Below are 17177 nucleotides of genomic sequence, written 5' to 3'. Positions count from 1 at the left end.
TGAGGTTAATATTCTTCTTTGGATTGTTATAGTCTTCAAAAGCTAGTGGTCTGATGAGGGATGGGACTCAGGTTGATGATGAAGTGTGGTGGTTTTTGGGGTTCGGTGCCCAAATCAATTTCTTTTTTTTTTCTTTTTCTTTTTGGGTAAAATGGAGGCAGAAGGTCAAGAAGGAATGAAAACAGGGGAATTTTTTTTTATTGAGGGGGCAATACATGTCTATTGGGGGGCAATAGAGGTCTGTTAAATGTTTATTCGGGGGCAATAGACGTTTTGAATTGATGTAATTTTCTCGTTTTTTTTCTTTAATCAAAGTTTTATTTGTCTAATTTGAGGAAGATTAGTTCTCATTCCAGCGACCGAAAGTTCTATTGAGAGGCAATAGAGGTCTATTGGGGGGCAATAGAGGTTTATTGCCTCTATTGGGGGGCAATGGGGGCAGTATACTATTGGGGGCAATAGAGGTTTATTGCCCTCTATTGGAAGGCAATAGACGTCTAATAGTGGGCAGTAGACTATTGGGGGCAATAGACATCTATTAGGGGGCAATAGACCTCTATTGCCCTTCTATCGGGGGGCAATAGAGGTTTTCAGAAAATTCCAGTGGGTAGCGGTCGGTGACTGGATTCTGGCGGAAGTTGGCCGGAATTCGGCGACCGGCTCCGGCGAAGTCTCCTATGGTTTCTCTCTCTTCCATTTTTTCTCTCTCTCTCTCTCTCTCTAAGTAACAAAGGGGTGAGGGTAAAATGGTATTAAAAAAAAACTTAATGGGGTATTAGGGAAGACATCCTTAGAGTTGGGTAAGAGGGAATTAAAAAAACTTAATGGGGTAAGTGAGAAAAAAATCTCTAGGAATGGGGTAAATGGACAAAAACCCTTTAATAAATCATATTTTTGTTATTAGACACAGATATCTGTGTGTATAACATTTGTTACAGATGTCTATGAATATATAATAATTTAATAAATCATTTTTTTGTTATTAGACACAGATATCTGTGTGTAAAACCTTTGCTACCAATGTCTATGTATATAAAAGTATTTAATAAATTATATTTTTGTTATTACACACACACACACACACATATATATATATATATATCCGTGTGTAGAACTTTTCCCACAGATGTTGGTATATGTTTAATATTTGGGACATACGGATATCTGTGAGAAACTTTATGTCACACAGATTTCAGTGGGTAATATTGGCAACATGTGCATTGTAGGGTCCAATTGATCATCTCACATTGATGTCTGTAGCTAAAGATCAAATCCCACAGATTTTTTATTAGTGTGAAAGTCAGTAGGTTTAAAATATGTGTGTATTGCTACTTTTACTGGTATGGAGAGATACAATTAAAACTAAGTCCAATTAAAGATCAGTTACTTTGCGCTCTAATTGGTCGGTGCATTTATTTAGGGAGGAAAACTATGGTATGTATTGGAATTGTATTATTGTCTGATTTTTTTTAGAAGGGAAAGAAAATTACAACACAAAGCCCCTAGAACAACCTAAACGAAACTGGTTAAAATTAAAAGCCGACAAAGCTGCTAAGGGAAGCTTCTTGGACCATATCCTGGGACGATCCACATCATCATGACCAAGGCTTGTAATAGCATCGACCACAAAGTTGGCCTCACGCGGCACATACTTGAAACTAATGCTTTCAATGTTGCCTGCAAGAACTTGAATATCTTTGATGAGAATTATGATCCTCCAAGGTGGAGTGCAAACTTTGTTGATTGAGTCGATGACTAGCAAAGAGGGGGAGACCATTTTATAACCACTTCTTGATGTGAAGGATGGCAGGACGTTGCAAGGAGATGGTTGGTGTGAATGTGGTTGGCAGGATTATGTCTTCTATCGTTGGTCCCTATGGAGGTAGCAAGATGGACAACAAAAGCCGGGGAAGCAAGAGATGTTTCTGAAGATGAGGTTGTTTCTTGCCTCCCAGATTTTCCAGCAAAGGATAACAAGGTTTTCTGTGCTAGAGTTTCGAGCATCCTTTTGAAACCAAGATTGGAACCAGTCAGAGAAGGAGCTGAAATCCTGCATATTAGAGCCAGCCAGATTCCAAACATTCTGAGCAAAAGGGCAAGAGAAAAATAAATGATTAATATCCTCTGTCCCATTATTATAGAAGGGACGTACAGTTAAGATCAATAGAATTAGTATAACGAGTTATTCTTCCCTGGGTTTTCAGTCTTTCTCTGAAAAGAAGTCAAGAAATTTTTTTTGGCTTTTGGAGGAATGTCTAACTTCCAAATAACATTCATAATACGTTTTAAGTTCAGATCAATATTCATATCACATTGCAGCCAAGTGGCAGACTTGATAGAAAAAATACCATTACCTGCAGGACCCCAGACAAACTCATCGATAGAATCAGTCGTAGAGAGAGGAATACCAATAATAGCATAAACAATGTCTTGGTCTAGAATGCCTGACAATTGAGGAATATTCCAGTTGCCATTGGCTATATAATCAGTTAATCACTATTAATACCATTCCGAGCCGAAGCAGGAATAAGATTAATGATTGAAAAATCAAAAACCCAATTAAAAGTCCATACAATACTAATACAATTTATGTATCAGACAATAATACAATTTATACTGATATCAATTGAGACTTTCGAATTTTATTGGGTTTAAGAATGTTGATCGTTTACATACACGCAAGATACATTACCTTGACCATCAAGTCATTGAAATTTATGGAGTAATGTACATTATTTTTTTTAGAAAATTACATAGTAGCACCAGACCAAATATATAAACACAGAAAACCCACATTCAAATAGTTTTATACAAATAAGGACACAAGCTCATGCCCAAAACCAAATGAAACAGGCCTGGCTTCGAATTTTGATAGAAAATAGAAAATTACATAGTAGCACAAGACCAAATATATAAACACAGAAAACCCACATTCAAATAGTTTTATAAAAATAAGGACACAACACTACTACACAAAAGGCTTCACACGACGGTTTAAAACTGTCGTCTCACGTTTTGCATTTCCGTGGTCTATCGAGGCGTCGTCTGATGAAACGTTGTCAGACGACGGTTTTCAACCGTCGTATACCGATCATTGGGTCGACGGTTTTCAGCTAACTCCGTCGTCTGATAGACCGGCAGATCTGCCGCCATGCTGTCGACAAGCTGTCGACAGAAATATACCGTGGTGTGACTTCTACTCATACCACGGTTTTTAGGATTCCAGCCTTGTCTCTTTGTTGTTCAGAAGTCAGTTTTTATTTTTAAGACGTTGTGTGAATTGTATACACACGACAGTTCTTCCAGCATAAAATGTGGTGTGATGACCTAAAAGTTCAATGTATGTGTGCCTTCACACGACAGATATAACTCGAACCGTTGTATTGTGACATTTGAGACAATGGTTTTTGCTAATACTTGTTGTCTTTGTGTGCATCCAACAATGATATCGGTAAAAACCGTCGTGTGAATTGTTGAAAATTTGTTTGATTCAGCCCTATAATCCTCATCAGATGACGTATTTTCTTTTTTTCCTACTGTTGTTTGATTTGGTAATGGCAAGATTCAAATTTTGGCTGGAACAAAAAATTGACCAAATGAATAAAAAATTTCTTATAATAAATAGCTGTTATAATCCCATAAATGGATCCGATAATGCTAATTGTATCAAAAAAAATAGAAAAGATCACATCTACAAATGTGGCTAAAATAGTCTCATCCGTACATGATCACATCTATAGAAGAAATGCAATTCAGGCCAACCCAAAAAGGACCAACATCTTGCCTAATGCACTTCAGACCTTGCATATACCCAAAAAAGACCAACAATGATTCATCCCAGCACACTTCCCAACTTTAGTAGGTTCTTCACCTCATAATTTGCGAGTTCATTACGCAGTTCATCAACTTCAGCGTTTGTTGCGAACTAAAAAGAGGTGGTGGATGAGTGCCCCATAGTGATCCTCATTGATGATTTGATGTGTGCCAGGCAAGTCTCCATAATGCAGATTCCCCCTAAAAATAAAAGATGGAAACATCATATGCTGCTAAGGCTGTATGAGATATTACAGTAAACATACTAACCTTAGGAACTATCCTATGAAGGAACATTTCTGTATCAGTACGAACATAAGAGTCAGAGTTCTCATTGATAGTAAGAGGAGCACTTATGTACGGTGCTCAAAGAATAATCCAAATAAAAAACCTCATGACCAATTTACCTGTCTAATTTTCTTAGTACCAGTTGCAGCAATGAAATCAGGAAGCTGAAACGGTTGTTTCTCGATACCATGTTTACCCTGCAAAATCAATCAAGTCTCAATGAGATACCAGTAATGGTACAGTTCTTTACTCAAATCAGCAGTCTACTATATAAAAATTATAGATGAAGTCCAGAGCACTAAGCATTATGGGATGGTCTCTGAAAGTTCAAAGCAGATACATTGGTACCTTTAAAATGAATAAAATGTGTACAATATGCTAAGTATATCCCCAAATATGGCCTTAGTTATGCCTATATCCCCCAATCAACACTAGCAGATACATATGAAGATAAATCAATCAAGGGTGACTTTTGCCAAACACCTATTACTAGTAAGAAATTCCTAGCTTTTCAATTTGTTCACAGAATACCTAGAAATGCAGGTGAGCAGGTTTATGTTCTTTTGTTAAATAAAACTGGAAGAAAGTTAGTAGTAGAGGACGACCACGGCTTAGAGAAAGTGTTAATTTAGCATTCCTATATTCCCATATTATTCTGCATTTTTAATTCTATACACTACATTTTGATGATTTCGTGAACATGTTATGCACTCAGAATCTCATAATTCATGAACCATTGATTATTCTAAACCAAAGTAGAATTAGAAAAGCTAGGTAGATCTAATTACTAGATTCAGTGTGTAAGAAATTCCTGTACGATTTCAAAAAGACCAGCAATTTAGGATCAGCTGCAGTTGCATCCGACACCTGGAAACATATTAACAGTTAAACAATCTTAATATCAAAGTTGTACAAATGAAAAAAAAAAAAAAACAGAGAGAAACATACATGAGCTATTTATCTTGCATATAGTCCAAGTATTCACCAGGTCCCAATTATGCCTATATCCCCCAATCAACATATAGTCCAAGATTGTATTGAAACCATTTGAATTAGTTACACTAGTACGTACTACCGTTTCATACCAAAACCCAAACAAAAAAAATCAAATAGAAGTAAAAAACTTAAACTTCCTTTCTTGAGCAAATGAAACATAGGCAAATGACGGTAAAAACAAACGAATAAAATCAAAATTGAATTCAAGTATCTAAATTTAATCATGCCCAGATCAAGAATCTCAGGGAACTTGCATCAAACTGGAGCCAAACCCATCTTCTTGTGCACACTATAACATACACTACACCTCTCTCCCACAAGAATTTTAAAAAAAAAATACACAGCAAGAGACTCTGAAGCATACTAAGTTCCCAAAATCAAAAAAAAAATATATATATAAAAAAGAAGCAAGATTATAACAAGTCAAGTGGGAGTGTAAGTCATGAGAGTTACTTCTTTTATACTATCAATTGCCATTCCAAGTTGAATATCAACACCCTAGTGAAGGGTAGAGAACGGAGGTTATTTTATAAAATATGAAAAGGGTAGAGAACGGAGGTTATTTTATAAAATATGAAGTTATTGATAAAGAGTGAATTTCATTCCCCAAATATAAATGCCTGAAAATAACTTTCTAAACTCTGACAGATGTTCAAAGCCCAATCTCAGAACCCTATCCCAAATGAACCCACCTCCCTCAAAGATATAATTATTCGTTCCATCCACACAACCCACAAAGATGCTATCATATCACATCTTCCCAATACAGTTCCCTTCTTTGTGGCCAGCAAAGAGCTTATATTTCTCTGCCAACAATGCATTACATGAAGCTGGGTTATCTGAGTACACATTTTACTTCCCGGTCACCATATTGATGTTATAGTCAAATATAAGTCAAGTCAGCATATTAGTGAGGTCGAGTTAAAGTAACTCCAAGATTCTTGATGTACAAGGCATAAGACTAAACAATCAATTTCACTTCCCCTGAGAAACATAACTTACAAGAATTGAAGAAAAAACAAACTCAATATTAAGAGCACAACATTTTGCATAATTGTTTAAATTTTCAAGGACTCCAATAGATGCATGGCAATCATATTTTATATTTTTATATAACAAGGGATATAAAGGCTCAATGCATACCTTCAGAAGAGCGGGAGGTCCTTCTTCCCTCACAATAGTCTGAACACAGTCACCAATTCCTTTGTACTGGTTGGCAGATCCCTTTTGAAAAAAAAAAGGAAAGAAAAAGGAGAGCAAACAGTTGGAGGCACATAGCGTAGTTAGTTATCAATTTTGATTTGGCCTTAACTTTACAGCCCCTCATATATATGATAGACAAAAATATGGGACCGTTGCAATAAATTTCAGGCTTTACCACCAGGGCGCACATATTATTTGGAAGTAACATCACGGGGAGACAAATATCATGCAGAACAGCAGATGGCCTTACCTGTACCATTAGTCTGGTTTTAATTAATCACATCAAGGGGAGTGGTTATAGCTCCAGTTAATGCACCTAGAAGAGTTAGATGTTAAATGTATCAGATAATTGCTTTGGTATAACATATGGATAATTAAGTTAACTCTTCATAGTAAAAGAAAATGAGCAGTGCTCTTGTATGAAGACAATTGGACAGACAAGAACTCGTCCCAACCAAACTAAACCAATTAAAACTCAGAACCAAAGACAATTTTTTTCACCAAAGCTTATCATATTAATCTCACAATACATAATAAAGACAACACACTATTGTTATCTGATTATCCTATGTTGCCAACATAGTATAATCAGATAATTGGACAGTACGTACTCTTCTATGAAGACAATTGGACAGACAGGAACTCATCCTAACCAAACTAACCCAATTAAAACTCAGAACCAAAGAGAAAATTCTTTTCACCAAAGCTTATCATATTAATCTCACAATACATAAGAAAGACAACACACTATTGTTATCTGATTATCCTATGTTGCCAACATTAAGTGCACAGAGATAATATGATACGACTTTAGTACTCTATTACAATTTATGTAAGAATTATTTGATTGCACACAGAATACTGTATATCTGCCAAGTCATTCTGGAGCTACACAAGTCAATATGAAGAGCTGAATTAGTAAAAACTCATTTTAGAATATCTCATTTTGTGACAAATACTAGTAGTCATCCCAATATCACCTCATTTTGTGAAAAATTGAAAAACTAGTGAGAAAGCTGACCTTCACAAGGTCATTGAGGATATCAAATGCCAATGACATGGCCCTTTCGGGGAAAGGGATAGAATCTGCACAGTCCATCAAACCAGCTCAAAAAAGCAGCAAAACAAATAGCAATCCAATCTCAATGACTACAAACACAGACCAAATTCTCTACCAAAACACAATCAATAGCAGACCCTGTCCTACTCCTTCCAAAGCTTCCGAATACCTCTAAGCAACTGATGTAAATGAATAGCAGACCCTTAAAAAATTCCGGGACTTGCATCAAACTCCACCTTCAAGCCAACACAATAAAACTCATTAACTGAACAAAAGCGAGAATGCATCCATATGAGTCATTTCTTCTTCATTCTCTGCTTTTCTCTATCTCCACTTAATGTCCTTTTGTTTTCCCTGATTCTATTTCTCTAGTAAACCAATTGCTCACACATACACTAGTTAGCTAAGTCCCTGACCTATACATTTGGATTTACCAAACACCCAGTTTGCATTAGCTGACAGACAACCCAGAAATTTGGGTAAGACTAAAAAAAAGTTGCCAGTTGTTAAATGATATGACCCGAAACATTTTAGGATATCACATCAAATCATGTAAACCAATGACTTTCTCTTTGGGCCTGATGCTTTGGGAAGTGAAAGAAAACGCATGCCCCCTATGTAGGGTTGGTTTGAGCAAATTAATAATCACAACAAATTATAAATCAAAAGGGAAAACAACAAGTAGTCATATATATATATATATATATATATATATATATATACATACCAGTACTCCAAGACACATAGTGCATCACAAAATCAAAGAGCAAGCTTAAAAAAAGTCTTTTGAACCGATAGATATGGCCTATTTAATTGAAAACCACACAACACATTGAGCTGAAAAGGAAGAACAAGCAGACTACATACTTTTTCATTGCAAAATTTAGATCAAAATAGGCCTTTGGAAGGAAATATCTGAAGCACAAGTGACACTAAGCAACCAGCAAGAACTGATGAAATATCTCCCTTAAACTTCCTTTCTTGAACAAATGAAAGATAGGCAAATAAAGCTAAAAACAAACCAGTAAAACCAAAATTGTCTTCAAGTATCTAAATTTAAACATACCCAAATCAAGAATTTCCGGGCCTTGCATCAAACTGAAGCCAAACCCATCTTCTTGGGCACACTTAAACATACAATCCAATTCTCTCCCACAAGAACCTGAAAAAAAAAAACAAAATTAACAGGAGACTCTAAACCAAACCCAAAAATTTCAATTGAAATTACATTGGGGACGTTTACCTTTTAGGAGAGAATCAGCTTTGGAGCTGGACAGCTGCGATGGGGTTCTTCATCATCTGTGCTAGGCACCGACTCGATCTCTTAAACAGTTCATCAGGTCGAAGGAGCTTGAGCTTCGGGTTCTTCTGCTCATATAAAGAGATCGAGGTCGCCTTGGATAATATGATTTGTGAAGAATCCCAAATCAAAAGTGAAGAACCCAAAAACCTTCAGTTAATCAAAACCTGAAATCAAAAGTGTGATTTGTAATTTGTGAAGAATCCGAATCAAAAGTGAGTGTCGTGCATATATAGTGAGGGCGAGAGGACGAGAAACTAGAAACCCCCAAATTTTAGGGCTTACCAGATTTGAGAGGACGAGAACTAACCAGATTCGAAGACGAATCTCAGATTTAGGGCTTCGGAGGCAGGGATTGGTACCAGAAAGTCGGGGCTTCGGAGGTGGTGGATTTAGAGTTTAGGGCTTCAAAGTGGGAGTAGATGTGGAGTGAGTCGGAGGCCGGGTAGCTGTGGAGTTGTGAAAAGAGAGAGTCAGGGTTGGTCTAAGGCTTTTTTTTCTTTTCTTCAAGTGTTCTAATTTGATCTAAATGGACACATGGCCAGACAAGCCATTAGTTGATGCATGCATGTATAAGGCATCAGACCACGTTTTCCATATACATGTTGTCTGAATGCCACTTTTAAATTTTCAGTTTGCCCTTTCTTGTTGCCTGGGTGGGAGGGAAGTGGGTTTGGGGGGAGAGAATGGAGGGAAATGTTGGGGGGAATTTCGCTCTTAGAAATCTATAGATTCATACCACAGTTTTAAGCTAACCGTCGTATTACCACTGTACAATAGGGAAATTTAAGTGGTGCCAATTGGTGCGAAACTTGCCGCCTCTATTACAATTTAATCTCACACCACGCTTCCATTTATAAACGTCTTCTGAAGCAATACATAATTTCAGCATGAAAAACACCCGTTGGTTGAATTCATATTAGAAGATGGAAATTTTACAACCGTCGTCTGAATAATGAGAAATTATTCACACCACGGAAAACAGTGTGACGTCGTATGAGAGGTGTCGTGTGATTCATTTTTTGTAGTAGTGCAAGCTCATGCTCAAAACCAAATGAAACAGGCCTGGCTTCGAATTTTGATAGAAAATGACTAAAATGCTAAGTTTTTATTACAATTTACGTTCATGCCACTGGCATAATCCTCACCGACCAAAACCTGAAATCCCAAAACGCAAAACGCAGAATGCAAACCCAAATCAGAAACCCTAAACCGTCGCCATTTTCAGATCCATCAAACCTTCCTCGCTCAACCCGAGGCGGAACAACCTCCTGTTCAGCTTCGGCCGCCAGTCCTCGCTCGACCCGATTTGCCGTAGCCCTAGCGAAGACGACTCGGAGCTGTCCGTGCCGGAGAATCTTGACGAAGACCTTCTAAGTCAAGGCATTGACGTCAACAGCATCGACTTGGATGGCCACACTGTGCTGCACATCGCCGCTTGCGAGGGTTACGTCGAAGTTTGCAGGTTCTTGCTTAGCCGCAAGGCCAACATCGATGCTCGCGATCGCTGAGGCAGTACGGTACTACACTTTAATATGCTCTTCTTCTCAATATGTGGACAGGCAGTTGCCGTCAACATCAGGCCGTTGATTACCTCCGAGATTTTGGTCGGCTACACCGATTGCATTTCCTGTTCCCGGTGAACCTCAGGTGAGATTTTTGAGCTGTTGATTTGATTTTTATTGTTTTGATGTGGTTATTGAATCAAAGGGATTTGTGAAGTTAGATATGTGAAGGGATTTGTGATCAATTGGGGTGTTTGAATAGGTGCAAATTGGGACTCATACATTCACCTACGATTATGTGTATGGTAGCACAGCACTGCCTTCTAGCTCAGTGTATGATGATTTTGTTGCTCCACTGGTGGATGCACTCTTCCATGGATACAATGCTACTGTGCTTACTTACGGTCATGCCAGAGGAAGAATTGCAGGATATAATTCATGGTATGGGTTCTTCAAATTGGAATAATGTTGCTGTGAAGAATTTAACTCCTGCCTTAAGATTTAATGCATTTCTTGTCATTCAGGATCAGATAACCCAAAGCCAAGAGCACTAGCAATAGCAGGGGAGAGGAAGCAGATCAAGAGCAATATGACCAGCTTTGCTTTGTCCTTGTTAATCTGCTTTCTATGAGTATTCTTTGAGTTTTTTTATTTACACTGAAATCAACTTGGATAGTCTTTTGTCAATATATATGTACATAGTTATCAAGTCTTAAGATTTCTTGTTCATTAATTCTGCAAGTATGAGTGTAATGAGTGCAGTAGCAGGATTACGCGATGATGAGTGCAGTAGCAGAACACGAGTATGAGGGCAGTAGCAGAACTGGACGAGCATGACTGCAGCGAGTGTAGTAGCAGGATTGGACGAGTGCAGTAGCAGAACACGAGTACGAGGGCAGTAGCAGAACTGGACGAGCATAACTGCAACGAGTGCAGTAGCAGGATTGGATGACGAGTGCAGTAGCAGAACACGAGTATAAGTGTTGTAGCAGAACTGGACGAGTATGAGTGCAGCTAGTGCAGTAGCAGGATTAGGCGATGACAAGTGCAGTAGCAGGATTGGACGAGCATGACTGCAGCGAGTGCAGTAGCAGGATTGGACGAGTGCAGTAGCAGAACACGAGTACCAAGTAGGGCTGGGCACGGGCCGGGCCCAAAAAAAATTTGCAAAAACCGGCCCGGGCCCGAAGTAATCGGGTCGGGCCCCAAAAGTCATGTAACCAACTTTAGGACCGAGTTGGGCCCTGACCAAATTAAAACGGGCCGGTCCCTCGGTTTTTTTTCAGGCCCGAGAGACAGCAGGAGACCTGCCTTTCTTTCATTCTTTCTGGGAAAATTTTTAAACTTCTTCCATATCCAAATCTTATTCTATCATTCTATGCATGCAGAAAACTTGTATCAAATTCAACATTCAACATTCAACAATCAACAATGAATAAGTTCCAGGTCCCAAATTAAATTAACACAGCAGTTCACAGTTCAAAGTTCAAAGTTCAAACACAGATAGAATTTAACCAAGTTAACATAAACATCAATGTTCCAAACTTCCAAATTATCCAAGCTTCTAAGTTCTAACTTCAAGAAGCACTGAAGCAGCAACTTGATAGCCACCAATTCCAGATATCAGCTAGACCGACTAGACGCCTAGACAGCTACCTTCAATTAGCTTCGATGGGCTGCTTCCCTGATAGAAAAAAAAATTCAATACCAAACATCAACATTCCGCAACATTCTCAGCAACATTGTCACAGCTTTGGTTCCTGATGATGGTGTTCTTGTCGTGTGTGCTAGGTTTGGTGTTCTGGAATCGGGAGAGAGTTGTTCGTCGCATTTCTGTAATCGGATATCTTTTTGCTTGGGTTTGATCGGATCGGGACTGGGGTGAGAGAGAGAGAGCTTGGGTTTGATCGGATCGGGATCGGGACTGGGGAGTGAGAGAGAGAGAGCTTGGGTTTGATCGGATCAGGACTGGGGAGTGAGAGAGAAAGCTTGGGTGCGACTGAGTTGTGAGATACTGTGATAGGCTAGGGTTTGATCGAAATATCTACTTGGGTTCATAATCCCCTGCTGCAACTCTATGGTAAGCTTGATTTGGGACGAGTAATATGCGGACATATGTCGCTATAATCATGATATCGGGCCTTCGGGCTTTTTTTTTCTCACATTCTCAGGCCCGGGCCCGGACCGTTTAATAATGGTATCGGGCCGGGCTTTCAATAACTTTCAAATTTTTTTTAAAAAGCCCGAACCGTTCGGTTCGGTCCCGGGCCGGTCCGGGTCAGGTTTCGGTTTTCCGGTCTATTTGCCCAGCCCTAGTACCAAGTGTAGTAGCAGAACTGGACGAGTATGAGTGCAGCGAGTGCAGTAGCAGGATTAGGCGATGACAAGTGCAGTAGCAGGATTGGATGAGTGCAGTAGCAGAACACGAGTACAAGTGTAGTAGCAGAACTGGACGAGTATGAGTGCAGCGAGTGTAGTAACAGGATTGGACGAGTGTAGTAGCAGGATTGGACGATGACGAGTGCATTATCGAAAGAGGGGATTTGTGTTAGGAAACGTACTAGTGAGACGAAGTCTAGAAATTGGAAGCCATGGCTTTTGTCGGATTTTGAAAAATGTCCCCAAACTGTCAATTACTTCGTCGTTATAAATTTCGGGGGAAAAGTTGGACTCTCCAATGTTATGTATTCAGATTTTGACCCATTTTTTCTACCATGCGGGACTGCGGGTTATTCAATAAGCCCACCCATCTCTTTGTAAATCCAACTAAATCGGTCCAACGGGAATTTTGGTACTTCATATTTATGATAAATTTTGATAGGGTATGTTTTGGTCGAGACAAAGTTGGAGAACTCAGTTTCAGCGAAATTCAAAATTTAGGTTTTAACGAAAATTTTGGTACTTCAAAATTGTGGAAATTTCAATGGATATTTTGCGCAAATTAAAATTTAGAAAATTCGATGGAAGTTTTGATATATGGGGTAAATATTCGTATCTAAAAACTAGTTTTGAAGATATTTTGGAGAGCTTAAAATATCGATAAAGCTAAGTTATGAAAAAAAAAGTAACATAAAAGGATTATTCTAAAAAAAAAAGTAACATAAAGGGATTAGAAGTCAAAAGAAGTAGTTAAGGGTAAAAAAATAAATTAACTTATGACATGTGGCAAGTGGAGAGCAGATTGTCCTTATTTGTAAGATTTAATCCTTATGGAAGGGATTAGAAGTCAAAAGAAGTAGTTAAGGGTAAAAAAGTAAATTAACTCATAACATGTGGCAAGTAGAGAGCACATTGTTCTTATTTGTAAGATGTAGTCCTTATATGTTTAATTCAATCTTTAAATGATGTATTTGTTAAGTCATCTTTTGTCAATAACTTAAATGTAATTTGTTATATTTTTTTTAGGCTGCCAATTAAGTGTTTGCCTATAATAATTAAGTCATAGGCTTCATTAGACACTTACACTTTTTTTGAAACTTGTAAATAGGTACAACTGTACGAGGAGTGTTGTTCCCTTGGTCACGTAACATTAGCTCTAATTTAAAGTTGGATGGAGAAAAAGTATGATGAGCCCCACGCCCATATATATAAGAAAATTCTAAATCCAAAGACATCAATTTAACTAATGCAAAAGGCAACCAAATTAATTCCCTTCAACAAGAAGTTAAATTCAAAAGAATTGAAAATCTATTAAAGAACAATACTCTTCAACAAAAAATAAATTTTTTTTTTTTTTTTAAGAAAAACTCAAAACACAAATGAGTGCTTCTATCACACCTCCAAAATATGTATTTGGACATCTTCTAATTTTTGTAAAAACTCATTATTGTTTAAGGAAAACTGAATTGGGAGAGAATTGAGTCGTACTTTCATTGATAATAGGGGCCTCTTTATATAAAGGATTACAAGACATAGAATCAGAGTTGTACAAAGAAAGATAATCGTACAATTAATCGGATATCTATGAATATCTCCGAGAATATCTCTAATTCAAAACTCTATTACAACTAGGTCAAGTAACCTAGAGTTTGGGCCAGACACATATTCTGGATTTACTTGAACACTCCATCTTGTGTCACCCAAACGTGGTGCTCCTCTCGTTGCCTCATTAAAAACCTTGCCGAGTAACAAAAACCCAGTGGGACAAAAATAACATCGGTCGAATGGGAAAAAGAGCACAACACACCCTTCACGTTTCGAGACCATACATGTAGACATCTCCCCCTGATGTTTGCATCTCCCCATGATGACCAAGGTCATGGGAGTTCGGATAACTTCCTCAAACGATGCTATCAACATGTTTCTCGAAAGTGGAATTTAGGCAATGACTTAGTGAGCAAGTCTGCCACACTGTCCTCAGATCGAACCTAGTTCACTTTGATCTTGAGGAGAGTCTGTTGTTGCTGATTATGCTTGGTGTTGTCGCTTTTGATGTAGTCTTGCTTCATTAGTTCAAAACAAGCAGCATTATCCTAAATGCTCGTAGGCTTATCTGTGGTAGACTTCAAACCACAATTGTTCGAACATGCGTAACTATGGATCCGATCCATATACATTCACGAACCACTTCGTGAAGAGCAATAATCTATGCATTGTTCGAAGATATAGCAATTAGGGTCTATTATGTAGACCTCCAAGATATCACGGTCTTTACTCATGGTGAACACTTAACTAGTTTGGGAATGACCTTTGTGTGGGTCAGAGAGATACTCAATATCAGCAAAACCTTCCAAAACACATGTTGTTTTGGGATGGGGATAGAGGACGCAGGCCAATGTTGGCGGCGTTCCTGGTGTGTGATGGGTTCGAATCCATCTTCTCTATGGGTTCGAATCCACATCAATTGTATATCTCAAGTACCGAAAGATATCTTTTACACCAATCTAATGGTGTCATGTTAGCGCAAAGCTATATCTAGCTAACAAGTTCACAACATATGAGATGTCTGGTCTTGTGCATTGAGCTAAGTACAATAATGCGCCTATTATACTTATGTAGGGCACTTCCGCCCCTAGCACATCTTCGTCGTCATCATCCTTCGGACGAAGAGGATCCTTTTCAGGATCAAGACTACAGACGATCATGGGGGTGCTTGAAGGTTTGATCTTGTCAAAATACCTAAGCATCTATTAACACGATGCTCAAGTTCCAAACCGAGACATAATCGTGTTCTCCCAAAATCCTTCATCTCAAACTCGGATTTCAAGTGTTCAGCGGTTTCCCTTAACTTTTTAAGGACTTCCAATGAAGATCATGTCCAACATGAACCGCGATAGAATCCGAAACTTGTTATGGAAACGCGCGGGCATATCCCTTCCCAATTAAGTAGTCACTTTTAGTGAGCGTTTCAACCTTATTGTAAACGCGCTCCGTGGTCTAGAGCCACTTGACTTGGGTAAATGAAGTTCACCATGAACCTTCATGTATATTCCATATCTAGATCCCTATATAGATAGGTAGTGACCACATTTGTAAGATGTATGTTCAGTTATTCGGAAACTACCAAATTGACAGGGTAGTGGAGTGCAATGACATCCATTACGAGAGAATATGTCTCATCGTAGTCGATTCAAAGGCATTTTTTTAGAAGCCTTGCGCCATAAGGCGAGATTACCATATCTTTTTCTCATCACTCTTTCTAACGAAGACCCATTAGTCAACAGGTTTTATGTCAGGAGGTGTTTGCATCACTGGCTCAAAAACCTTCCTCTTCGTTAGAGAATTCAACTTAACCTTGACCGCATCTTTCCATTTAGGCCAAATTTCTTTACGTTGGCATTCATTAATCAACGGAGCGTGGTTCGATATCATCTGACTCAACAAACTCATGCGCAACGAAATGCGCAACTACATCATCATTATGATGGAGTTTCTATCCCACGTCTCATGTACACTAGTGTAATTTTCATAGAGCTCTATATTCTCAGGAATAGATTCTGTCGTTGAGGCGTCCCCCAACGATAACCATAATCAGGAAGATTCTTATGAGACGGATTTTGAGTCTTGATGATCAAAGGATTAGAATGTGCCAAAGTATCCTTCGAACCCACGGGCCTCCCACGCATCATAGCTGGAGCCATGGCCTATAACGCTAGAGTGTCACTCTCTTTGGCGTTGGCGCCATGCCTACCTCCGTGTAGGGTGGCGCTACGTCCTCTCGTAGGGACATCCTTCCTTGCAGGCATGTTTGCAGCAGATATGTGTGATCTTGTCACTTTAGTGGGGATCGAGATGAGACATAGTGAGGACAAACCACGACAATTCTTGTCATTCCTGTTGAACATTCGTGTTCTTATCTCCTCTTAACGACTGGAAGACTGTCTCATCAAAGTGACAATCCGCAAGACATGCGGTAAAGAGATCGCCTAGCAAGGACATTAAGTGGCAGACGATTGATGGAATCTCAAATCCAACGTAGTTGCCCATTCGTTTGTAAGGACCCATCATAGAGCGCTGTGGCGGCGCAATTGGCATATAAATGACACACTCAAATATGCATAAGTACGATACTTGTACCCAGTCACTAGCTGTAACGCAGAGGTAGATTTAGTGGCGGTGGATCGTAGACGAATTAGCATAGCTGCATGCGATATTACATCACCCCAAACAGATATAAGATTTAATGATATTGACTACTAACGTTAAAAAAAAACTCTGCATGCAATGCAATGGCCTAATGGCCTAGAATGATCTATTTTCTAATCAAAACCTTTGAGATTCAAGGTGTCACGCAAGTAAATAGGTAGGCATTCAATGCTGGATTCTCTCATCAATCCAATTCTATCCCTATGCATTCACAAAACTTCATCCAGTGTTTGGAAACAAGTGTCTGCATAGCCTTATTTCCCAACATGCAGAGATATGATTTTTCCATCAAAGTTGTCTCCATCTTTTTTAACTATCATCTTATAATTTTTCATCCTCACTATTCCATCCATATCTGATTAAGCACCAATTCATCTCTGTTTCCAGTTTCCTTCTTTTTCTTCATTTCTTCAAAATCCCATCCCAG

At 38.7% G+C, this 17177-nt stretch overlaps 1 protein-coding gene and 1 long non-coding RNA gene across 23 annotated transcripts; one reads left to right on the top strand and one right to left on the bottom strand.

Annotated features, from left to right (window-relative positions):
- Positions 1–3588: 3588 nt before the first annotated feature.
- LOC133738160 (uncharacterized) lies at positions 3589–9344 on the bottom strand. 22 transcript variants are annotated; one of them, XM_062165613.1, is made up of 10 exons: positions 8946–9344; positions 8604–8827; positions 8427–8522; positions 7530–7596; positions 7322–7386; positions 6476–6550; positions 6241–6321; positions 4919–4968; positions 4221–4298; positions 3589–4014 (listed from the first exon to the last, which is right to left on the bottom strand). In XM_062165613.1, the coding sequence occupies exons 5-10, from the start codon at positions 7358–7360 to the stop codon at positions 3909–3911; spliced, it is 429 nt and encodes a 142-aa protein (XP_062021597.1). In that variant the 5' UTR covers positions 7361–7386; positions 7530–7596; positions 8427–8522; positions 8604–8827; positions 8946–9344; the 3' UTR covers positions 3589–3908. The 22 variants fall into 22 exon arrangements, 12 of the variants coding, with proteins under 12 accessions (XP_062021597.1, XP_062021594.1, XP_062021595.1 ...); XM_062165610.1 differs by having other exon boundaries at positions 7464–7596; positions 8946–9343; XM_062165611.1 differs by having other exon boundaries at positions 7476–7596; positions 8946–9343.
- On the top strand, positions 4975–6131 carry LOC133738163 (uncharacterized). Its single transcript, XR_009859993.1, has 2 exons — positions 4975–5618; positions 5656–6131. It is a non-coding gene; the product is annotated as an uncharacterized LOC133738163 (long non-coding RNA).
- Positions 9345–17177: the final 7833 nt, after the last annotated feature.

The sequence above is a fragment of the Rosa rugosa genome, chromosome 3, assembly GCF_958449725.1.
Source record: "Rosa rugosa chromosome 3, drRosRugo1.1, whole genome shotgun sequence".
Taxonomy (NCBI): domain Eukaryota; kingdom Viridiplantae; phylum Streptophyta; class Magnoliopsida; order Rosales; family Rosaceae; genus Rosa; species Rosa rugosa.
The sequence above is the reverse complement of the archived record's forward strand: the minus strand, read 5'-3'. Positions and strand labels throughout refer to the sequence as shown.